This window comes from Sphaeroforma arctica, assembly GCF_001186125.1.
Source record: "Sphaeroforma arctica JP610 unplaced genomic scaffold supercont1.1166, whole genome shotgun sequence".
NCBI classification, from domain to species: Eukaryota; class Ichthyosporea; order Ichthyophonida; genus Sphaeroforma; species Sphaeroforma arctica.
The window spans coordinates 8,564-19,902 of record NW_014039392.1 but is presented as its reverse complement, the minus strand read 5'-3'; the positions used below and the strand labels follow the sequence as shown (position 1 = coordinate 19,902).

At 39.7% G+C, this 11,339-nt stretch overlaps 1 protein-coding gene across 1 annotated transcript; it reads right to left on the bottom strand.

Annotated features, from left to right (window-relative positions):
* Window positions 1-389: 389 nt before the first annotated feature.
* SARC_10191 (hypothetical protein) lies at window positions 390-1,461 on the bottom strand. Its single transcript, XM_014295775.1, has one exon. It carries the CDS (start codon window positions 1,333-1,335, stop codon window positions 553-555), a length of 783 nt encoding a protein of 260 aa, XP_014151250.1. The 5' UTR covers window positions 1,336-1,461; the 3' UTR covers window positions 390-552.
* Window positions 1,462-11,339: the final 9,878 nt, after the last annotated feature.

The window sequence follows — 11,339 nt, the reverse complement described above, 5'->3', positions numbered from 1 at the left end:
AGTTGCATATGCAATTGCCATTTACGCATTGACTCGCATCACTTTCAAGTTGCTTACATTCTGCAGCAAACCTGACACACCTTTACTTTATGAGTCTTTCCATTCAAGACCTTGCAAAGCGGCAAATTATTCCAATAAATCTAATTTTAAAATCCTTTCATATGATAAACTTGCATGTATGCCCATCTCATTATACAAACCTTCGACGAGTGATAAAGAAATCAAATAATCATGCTCCACTGTTGAAACGATTATAAAATAGGATTTTTTGAGATCATAGAATGAATCTCTGTCTTTGTGATGTACTCAGATATGTGAATGATGATAACTGAGCATAGATATTTTAGCTTAAGATTGCAACACAAACCAGAGTCAATATACGGACATATATCAAAAAGACCTTTGAATTACGCATCTGTATATTTAATTGCATACGAAAGTAAACCCTAATATCGTATTCATTCATCACTATCGTCCACTGTAGTGAAAAATAACCACACTAAAAATTGTTTGAACATTCTCATTTTTCGTTTTGACTGTGGGATACAATCCCTACACATTTAATATATTTCGTAGACTAGTTCTGGCAGTGTTTGTAGTTTTATCACTACATCTTCTCAATGAAGAGAAAATTTTGTACCTCAATGATTTCTTTTGAACAATCGGTTTATCGACGCTTAAGGTAGGATCCAGATACTCCTTCAGAGTGAGGTTTCCATCGGAGACAGCTATCAAGTAGGCAAGTTCGTCGATGAACTTCAAGCCCATTTGGTCGTAGACCACCTTCAGTGTAATGGTTTCTCGTTTCTTGAACATCTTTTTCACCCTAGCACATAATTCGGTATCATTTAAATCTAAAATACACGTGTCCTCAATAGCGATAAGCAGCCATTGTTCTTGGTGGATTTCGTTTAGAACTGAGGAGATATCCTGATTCCAGCACACCTCAATGTCCTTCAAGAAAGGTTGTCTTGTGTACTCCAGATGTACTGCACTACACTGATCTAGCATGTGAGGTAAACACCGAATATCCGCCGTAGTTTGTCCATTAGCAACCTCGACGCGGTCTCCAAGACATAGACCACTACGATAGGCAGCTGAAGCGGGATCAATATCCACTTTAGAAACAAATTGCCGGCCATTCATATTTACAAACTGGAGCCCGAAGTAACTATTCGGCTGCTTATGCACGATTACTTCGCCACGTACTCGATCGTTGCAATCAAATTCACAACAGTGTGAGTCATCTGTATAACAGTCGTCGGCGAACTTGTGGTCATACGATCCATACGCTCCCGATCCATAATCGTTCAAACTTCTTTTATAATATGTCATGATTGTCGTATATCTGTTGTAGCATTCAAATTAAATTCTCTAATTTATGAATGTAAATGTCCGAGGCTAAGTACTTTATATGGTACAAAGTATTTCAAACAAAAGATTAAAATATTTATAAAAATGACAGACAGACAATCGCAGACTCGTACTCTCGTAGCCTCAACTCTCACAAGTCACCAGACTTGTTTACAAACCGAGTGACGACAATGACAAGACTCACAAGAGTCACAGACTCGCAGGACACATACTCTGACACAAACGCTTTTTAGGTATTTTTAGAAAAGATGTCCATTGCTATTTACTTCTATTGTCTTGGCAAGAATTGTTCTATTAAAATGTAGTTGAGAAGAAAGAGTAGTCCACAAAACCAATGAAACAACCTTTATATATCCTATGGGAGCAGTCCTGATAAATGCGTTGTTTTTCAATTAAAAGGGAACGTCCCAAAATAAAATTTATAAAAACTAGCCGAATTGTCAGGTACGAATCACAGCAGTCAGCATTCAGCAGTCAGCACAGCCCTGTCAGGCCTGCTGGCTCAGCAGTGCCCCACACGCCAGTACAGATTCTCATTCCAGCCAGCCAGTGCATATTTAACAGACTGAGACTCGGTTCAAGACTCAACCAAATATGTGTTCTACTCTAGTGTGAACAACTGAAAGTCCTGAATTCCTGAAAACGTCTGAAACTTTCAAAAAAAAAAAGCCTTTTTTTTCTCGTTTTGATTCAGTATTATTGTTAAGGTCCAACATACTTTCAAAGCCCGACGGTCACATGACATCATGATGACGCTGTTAATTTTTTAAATTTGATTTTTTGAAAATAAATAAAGAGATAAAACAAGAAAACGAAACAAAAAATATAATACAAATAATAGAAATACGACTCCGAGTCCGAGGTCAAGAATTATTGAGTTTAAAGAGTCAGACTCGGGTCACAAGACTCCAAGAGTCATTGGCCAAGAGTATGAACGTTGTCTGAGACTCTGTTGAGTCTGGAGTCTGGAGTCTGGACTACAGTGACCAGTCTACAACTCACCCCCTCCTCCCTCATTTTGTTTTGGACTTTCGGCAAACAAGTATTTCCGATTGGGGTGCACTATCTGTACATTTTGGCTCACTATTGCATGACCCTCAAGAGAACAAATATAATAGTATGCCTGATCGGACTATTGTCCGGAGGACAATTATTGACTTAAATATATTCGTATTTTAGAAACGTAGAAAGTATTGTTCATCATTGGACCACTCTCTCGATTTTGGATTACTAATGACTTTAAACCAAAGAAGCACATCAGAACAGCATGATATTACATTTTCAAAAGAAGTGTGTTATTCGACAAATCTAACTATTTAAGCTAATAGAATAGTCTATAATCTTCAACATAATGCGTTTCCGAAATTTTCTGTGGTCTAAAACGAACAAATTACAAATGCTTGATTTCTCGAATTAAATTTTTTTTTGCAAACGAACTATGTAGCAACTTCTCATCGGCAATTCGGGAATCGAATGGGAATCCGCTCTTGGATACTTGGGACAAGGGCTGAGCCAAGCCCAAAAGTTAAGAAAAAATACTACTGAGAATTTTTGCCTAGATCCTAAAACAAATAGACGACAAGTCTATTATTCCAGTCAGAAGTCTGATATATGTCATAGACATATTGCGAAGGTCCAAAACCAGTTGTATTTTTTTACTAATAGTAGACACATGTTTTTGTCTTTTACCAGGACTAGATATCACCAGTACCAGGCCAAATAATGATGAGTCGTCACTATTACGTCAATTTGTACTGAATTTTCTCAAATTGTAAATAAACCCATTTTGACCCAACTCTGATATAAAATATCTGGTACCGCTCAAATAGTGACGAGTCGTCACCTTCTTTAAAACAAATTGAGTCTTGATTCTTATTGGATAATCGAGTCCTATTTCAGGATATTTTTCTTTTTAGGAATTCCTATCCCAATAGTTCAAAATTATACCTGATTAATATTCGGAAAAATAAAAAATAAGCGATATAAAAGCCTTCCTTATTAGACTAGAGCATGCATGTTCGACGAACTTTGTCAGGGGTAAATACCTTGATAAAAAAAATCCTAAATGCTTTAAGATCCTAGACGTCCTCCTCACTAGCGGCGCCAACCCTCCGTATTGGCTAGGAGGAATCAATACCATATTGTCCTAAATTCTAACAACTCTAATCCTGTCCTTTTCTCAGTGGATTATCTTGCTCTGAGATCATTATCGAATTATTCTACAGGTTTTTACCAACAACCGTTTCATGCCTGAGACCCTCTCTCCTGGTACTCCTATTAATTAGAGATTTCCAAAGTGTCATTTTCAGGTGTTAGATTGGTGTCCTTTCTATATTGTGAACGATTCGAATCGATACAAAATGATAAAATCAGAATTGCATCATTCCTGAGAAGGCCATTGCTTATGCAGTGTAGGCATTGATTCTAATAAAGACTGAAAAGAATCGATCTTGTCACTTGCTAGCTCGTCTGATTTTACTCTCTCATACTCCGCGTCCGTTATACGTGCTCGCTTACGTACACGTTCTGCTACCAGATATTGCTCCTTTAACTGTTTGTTTGAGTTTTGTAAACCTCGATCTAATTGATAGATCTCAGAGTATGGTATTAGTAGTCTGTCCCGTGAAATTTGTTCCTTAACAGGCTTTATAATGACTTCAGGAACATGGTACGGGCTACACCTATCACTGATGCTACATGTGACACTTGCCTTTCATCTCCATTTGTTTTCTTTTCTGTGAGAACGGTTGGATGAAAATGTATACTACAAATACGATGGTCAGCTTTTGGTTTGTTCCAATAAGCATCAGCCACGAGACTAGAAGTATATGTATCAGTTGCAATGAATGATCTAAAACAAGCTTCTATCCACCTAATTTATGATCCGCACCAGGCCTTGGCTTGGGATGTTTTTTAAGTTTTGGTATACGCAACATAGATATGACTATACCAGAGACAATATCACCAGTCTTATTGTTGCAACTTGCAACAGCGCAAGTCACCATCGTTAATCTTGATATACGCAAGCGAATTGAAACTACACGTGCATATAACCACTATGTTTACATGCCCTTACATCCATAAACACCAGGCGCAGACCCGATCCTTACCACAGAGGTGGGTACTCTACTTAGTAGGTCAGCAAGTGAATATATGGAACATTCGATAGTAACAGTGTTTTGTCAACACCGGCCCGAATTGACTCAGCACATATCTTCCATTGTCGACTCACTTGGCCCAAGCTTCAAACGGGAATTTACTGACCACTTCTTCCCCTCAATCTTTCCTGAACCACCACAGCGACTATGAGAGCCATACCACATGTTCATACATTTTATCATACATACTAGCCATTTTTGAAATAAATAATATTATCCCTGAGGCCCTATGAGGTATTTGTTCTAAAACCCTAAAACCCGCTCCAGAGTCCTGGACATGTCTGTACTATTTACTATTTAGGAATATGCCACTTTAATTGATTATTATCGATCTAGTACTGAATTAAAATGGCGCAAAAAGCCCGCCAACTAAATCTCGGTTTTACTCCCAAATCGTAAACCACAAAATTTGTATGCTCTCTCGACCATGCCTGGCTTGTGTAATTTTCAGAAGGCTATGATCTGGGACTGGCGTCGCAAAGACTGCATCACCGATTCTCCATTTTTAAAAACCGCAATCACAGACTCTCACAGTACACGGTACACCTCCAATACACAGTTACTCATTTACAAAGTACTATTTATTTAGTTTTTACAATGTAAATACACAGCGGAAACTGCACCAGCTTGGAAACGCTCATCCCGAAAGAAAGAAAAAGGAACCGACTTCCTATTACATACCAATTTTTTTGTCCTAACATCTCATTGTAATATCCGAATTCGAAACTAAAAGTAACGGAAGAGGTGCACTATTTAGGTCACAATATATAAGTCAAAATATACCAAATTACGTTGCAACGCTAAAAGTAATCCGTTAAACTGATCAACTTTTATATACACGACGCCAAACGTTATGAGGTTAGCTTGAGGCCCTGAGGCTGAGGCCTGAGGGTATAAATTGGACAAGATATTTCAGTAAAAGCGACTTGAAACTGCGTCTGCGTGTCTAAAACTCTGAATTCTGAATTTAATTTTAATTTTTTTTAAAACAAAGTACTATTTTAGTTCTTTTATAAATGTTTTGAAAAAAGAAATATACTGTATGTACTATGGTCTATGTACTACACATTTGAACGCGTATTATTGGTAGATATAGCCTAAATTACTCCTTGTTCTAAATCAAAATGAATAGAACGTATAAAGAGTTCCACAGAAGGAAATGGACAGAACAAATTAATAAACCTATAAATATAACTATGCAACGATTAGTCACTGATAAGTGATGACCGACAAATAAAACTGATATTCATTTGTTCAATGTTTACGGAGTCAAAAGAAGAAAATATTATTTTTAATGTTAACATTTAGTTATTTAGATATTTGATTTTTTTTTATGTTGTTTTTAAAAAAGGAGCAAATGCAAATATTTGGCATATTTGTTTACTAATCAGAATTTACATCATGTATAACTCTTGACTTCCCAGGGGGGGAATGGGGGAGTGAAAGGGGGGGAGAGGTGCTCACACAACTGACAACTCTCAACTCACATATCTTTTTTAACCCCCCGCATCCTGTCTGAAGTCTGAACAGTAAACTCTGAAGTCTGTAGTTCTGTGTTTACTTCTGTATGAAGTCTCAGGCTCTCAGCCAGAGCCTGTCTCAGACTCTCGGGCTTTTAAATGTCACAAAGTCTCAAGAGTCTGCACTTCTCAGACTCTTTTGCCTAATTTTGTAATAAAAAAACAAACAAACAAACAACAAGATAATAAAACAAGGCGTATTTAGTAGTGAACAGCATTCACAACAACGAGTCAACCACATACAACAATAGGGCCTAAAAGGCGCTTGGCGGAAACGTCGGCAAGGTCAATTTTTAAAACAACGGACAACCACGAAGGTTGTATTTTAGTATAAAAAAAGGAATACAGTATAAATATAAATGGAAAATAGGGATGTCCAAGTGTCTACTGACTAATGAGTAAATGGTGACTGTCTGACTCTACTCAATTCTGAGCAAACGTGTTGAGAGGCGGCCGGAGAAAACAAAATGGTGTAGCTACCTTTTTTTATAAAAAGGTGTTAGTTCTTTGTTCTATAGAGTCGATCTTTTCCCTCTTAGTTATGTGTTTTTTCCTTTTTTGTGTTCCTGTTAAAAACAAAATTAACTTCTTGTATGACCTCATTCAACTTTGACCCCTGCTCACTGCTGGCTGCTTTGAGTATCGAGCAGGTCGCAGTCCCTGCAGTGTCCGCAGAGGCGCAGAGATGTATTTCTAATTTTTTTTTATGGCCCACCTGAATATCAAAATATTTTTAACGACTGACCATAGCCTCCTAAATTGTACAGACTGGCTGCTGGGACCGTTGAATTTTTATTTTTGAAATGCTGTGATTTATTTAGAATTTAGAGAAAGGCTATTTCTGGGCCTAAATTTAGTAAATATGGCTGAGCAGAACATTTGTTTTGTTTTTTTATAGAATATTTTTATGAATATCGATGTATTTTGCTTTATTCTCGCTTTTTCGATTTTGGTTCATAGCCTCCTAAAAAAAAAATTATAGTCAGACCTGTTTATTAGTCACCTGGCTAACTAGTCGACCTGGATACCAGAGTCGGGAAAATTTCAGACACGGCCATATTTTTTTTCCCTTTATGTTTCAAATTTTGAAGAGCTATGTAGTGCAAAGGATAGAGTGACATTGATCGTATGCACAAATGTTTCGGGAAGTGATAAAGCCTCTCTAGTGGTCATAGGCGCATATAATAATTCCAGCTGTTTAAAAGGAGTGGACCCACCATTACCATACATAGACCAAAAAAAACTCATGGAATGATTCTACAAGAGTGGTAGTTCACTGAAGTATTCCTCAAACAAGGACGTAAGCGAACAAAAGAACTGATTTGCCTCGTGGTGGATAATTTTGGTGCATATGTAGAGGAGGAAAGAGATGGGGTACATTTCGTACTCTTGCTTAAGAACAGTACAACGGTATATCAGCCTATAGATGCAGGACTTATATATGTCATCAAGACAGGTTATCACAAACATTTGTGGGAGATAATGGGTGAGCATCTATCAGATAGAGAGAGGTTTAATAGCGCCAAGAATAATGGAAGCAAAGACTCAGACAGTAATGACAAACTTTTTCCTAGAAAACACCGTAAGGAAGGCGAAGATACAATCATTGAGACATAATATGAAATTAAGAAGTATACACACTATGAGATGATTTACAGTCAAACTGAGCCATGACCTCTTGACTAATCACAGGACACGAGACTAGTCTTTTGGATACTAGTCCGGAAATTAGGCCGGAACGGAATTGGTCTAATATCCAGGTCTGACTGTATAGGTTCGAAAAACAAATATTAGAAAAAAAATTGTTTCTTTTTTAATATTATGTTTTTTCAGATTTTGATATTATGTATAAAAAAAACAGTCCTCAAATGAATACTGATTGGCAGTAAACAAAAATATGGACAGCAGTTGGGTTTGATAAAATAGAAGTATGTTAGTGGAAGTGCTGCTATTTAGAGTCTTCTGAGTTCTATGCATAGCCTCCAAAAAAAAACATTCTACACGTGTCAATTTTACTTATTAAAGTGGCATATTCCTAAATAGTAAATAGTACAGACATGTCCAGGACTCTGGAGCGGGTTTTAGGGTTTTAGAACAAATACCTCATAGGGCCTCAGGGATAATATTATTTATTTCAAAAATGGCAAGTATGTGTGATACAATGTATGAACATGTGGTATGGCTCTCATAGTCGCTGTGGTGGTTCAGGAAATATTGATGGGAAGAAGTGGTCAGTAAATTCCCGTTTGTAGCTTGGGTCAAGTGAGTCGACAATGGAAGATATGTGCTGAGTCAATTCGGGCCGGCGTTGACAAAACACTGTTACTATCGAATGTTCCATATATTCGCTTGCTGACCTACTAAGTAGAGTACCCATCTCTGTGGTACGGATCGGTTCTGCGCCGTGTAGTGCCGCGGATTGGGTTAGTGCATAGTACGAAATACCGAGAAGGACCAGGATATCCGTCATAATCCGGTCGAGAAGCGAGGATGGGGGTAAGCCAATGCCGCACCAGACCACGGATGAATTCGGATGTGTTGGCTGGCCTGGATGGGAAGTATCATAGTCGGAACCAACAAGCGCGATGATTTGGTTCGAACCGATATTTGGAAGTAGTACTTCAACAGCGTGATTAGCCGGGGTATGGGGAATATCTGTTGATGTGTTAGGGACGGGTGAGGGTAAGGTGGTTCTTCAACATGCTGGAGAAAAGATCCACGGTGTTTGTGGAGAGTCCAGATACCGTGGAAGTCTTGGCACTCCTGTAATTGCTGAAGGAGGTCAGGGCAATGGGCGGCAGTTTCGGGCCTACCAGGATGAGTCGATTCAGTTGTTGGATGCAAGTAAGGCTGGTAGTGAACTTGTGGCTACCGGGGCAGACAGGGCAGAGACAACCGTCGGTGCAGTAGTCGAGCAATGTGAACATGTACGTATTCGTTACAATCATAGCACAGAGCCGGATTGGTGTAGACTCGAAGCAGTGATTGAAGCTGTCGTGTCTGGCTGTGTCTCGGTTTGAGGCTGGCGGTTTACCTATAACCAGTTGGTATTAGTATTGGCACCGGGCCATTGCCGCGATCTCCTTGTTGGACCAACCTTTTGTTGAGTTCTTCCTGATGTCGTCACAGCGTTGGCGGAGGGATACATGGTAGGGTGTACGCCCGCCCGTAGTTTTGTGTACAGTTTTCAGGTGAGCATAAATACTGTACGGGAAGCACCGTGATGGTTTATCGTGGGCCCAGGTGGGTTGCGTTAGAGGGGTAAGTAGATTTGTGCTTGCCATTGAGTCGAGTTGTATTCCAGGCAACCTCCGAGGTAGTCCGCGAATGGTCGCGCGTGGAGCAGGCCGCAAAGGTGAAGTAAGTTTATTTGATGTTTGGGAAACCGAGGGTATTTAGTGCCCGTGATGATGGCTGCTGCTGGGATGAGTGCTGAGTTAAAGGGCTCGAATAGGGGGTTCAACGCATCCTTCCATATAGGCGGAGCCCAGGCAATAATGTTCAAGCCCATATGTAGCTGTGGATAGGATGAATGTTTTGAACATCACCAGTCGGTTGCGGGGGTGTCGCCAGCTGAAGCCATGGGAACCATAAGCGCGGAAATAGGTGATACCTAGTGACAATGCTGCAACCAGGAATTCTATAAGTCTAGCAAGGTTGATTCCTGGTACTCCGTGAGAGAGTGGGAATCCCAGGTATTTGGAGTGTTTCGGTTCGGTATGTGTGGGCGCCAGTTTCAGGGGGAGGTAATGTGTGTTCCAAGGTGCGTCTGCAAGCGTCGGCGTGATAAACTCACCATTTATACGGAGGGTTGGCGCCGCGTGTCGCAAGTCGGTAGATCGTACTCGGGGGTATAATGACAACCTGTTCGAGGTCAGATTTGCGTCCCCACGCATCAGTGTCATCTAAGAAGGGCTGGAGCAAAACCGATCGAGGGGCTTGGATCCGTGTGTCATCGACAAATAAATAAGAGCGAAGGAGCTTGGGCCGAAATTGTGCTAGCGTGACAGCTAAGGAATCCATGTAGATAATAAAGAGCTGGGAGCCGACGATTGAGCCTTGTAGGATGCCATTCGTTTTATGGAATAGAGACGAGAGAGCAACCTTGTCGTATGCCTTGGTTATGTCCAGACAGACGTCATTCCACTTCTGTTCTGACTGTGTCTCAGATTCCATGCAGAGTACGAAATACCGAGAAGGACCAGGTTATCCGTCATAATCCGGTCGAGAAGCGATGATGGGGGTAAGCCAATGCCGCACCAGACCACGGATGAATTCGGCATGTGTGTAAGATTCGGTCTAATAAAGGCGATACTAATGCCTTAGAATAAATAAACGAGTAGGTAAATTCAAACGAAATGAGACGTTTAATAAAGTTAGATTTGCCTCGTGAAAACAGCAATACTCTGAGGGATTGTGAGGCTGAGACATTACCTATATATAATCCTCTCAGTACTGTTTCCGCCGAAGGGATTTTATTTAGTGTTTCGTTGTCGCTCTATTCTGGGGCGAATCCGAGAGACTCATAAAATCCTATCTTTAGAAAAACGAAATAAAAATAAAAATACTTTTGACGTCTTTAGTTATTGTCTTAACCAATCGCTTGCCACTATCAAGAATTACCGACTTAGCCTTCATCAGACTGGCACATCTGGTTGGCTTATCAGAGGATCAACTAGGTAACGTTAATAGTCCCTAGAAACCTATATTCGGTTGAGCCATGTCGCTACCGAAGTATTCAGATATAAATAAAATTGGAAAGTAAATAAAGCTCTATTAATAGAACTAGACCAACTCTTTTAAGTTTGGTGTTTTACTGAGGCTTTTTAATAGCCTCATCCAAATATCTGATATGTTAAATGGAAAAGGTTTAATTAATAAAACCATTAAAACCCATTTTAGGAAACTTAAGTTCCTCGTGCTATTAAGAGCAAATTTAGGAGACTTAAGTTCCTCGTACTATGAAGAGTATATTTATGAATCTTAAGTTCCTCGTACTATTAAGAGTACGTTTATAATTTGCGTACTGCTTAAGAGTACGTTCATACATAGAGTCTAATGTGGAGGCCCGGCTTATTACATGTGTTGGCTGGCCTGGATCGAAAGTATCATAGTCGGAACCAACAAGCGCGATGATTTGGGTTGAACCGATATTTGGGAGTAGTACTTCAACATCGTGATTAGCCGGCTTCAAAAAAGATACCCCATAGGACCACAGGCACCTCAAAAGACACCCCATAGTGCCATAGTCTTCTAAAAAGACACCAGTCCGTTCGGTCTGAAAAGT

What these genes read in the sequence shown, in the direction of transcription:
- SARC_10191 (XM_014295775.1), bottom strand. Translation starts at nt 1,335, where the DNA reads ATGACATATTATAAAAGAAGTTTGAACGATTATGGATCGGGAGCGTAT.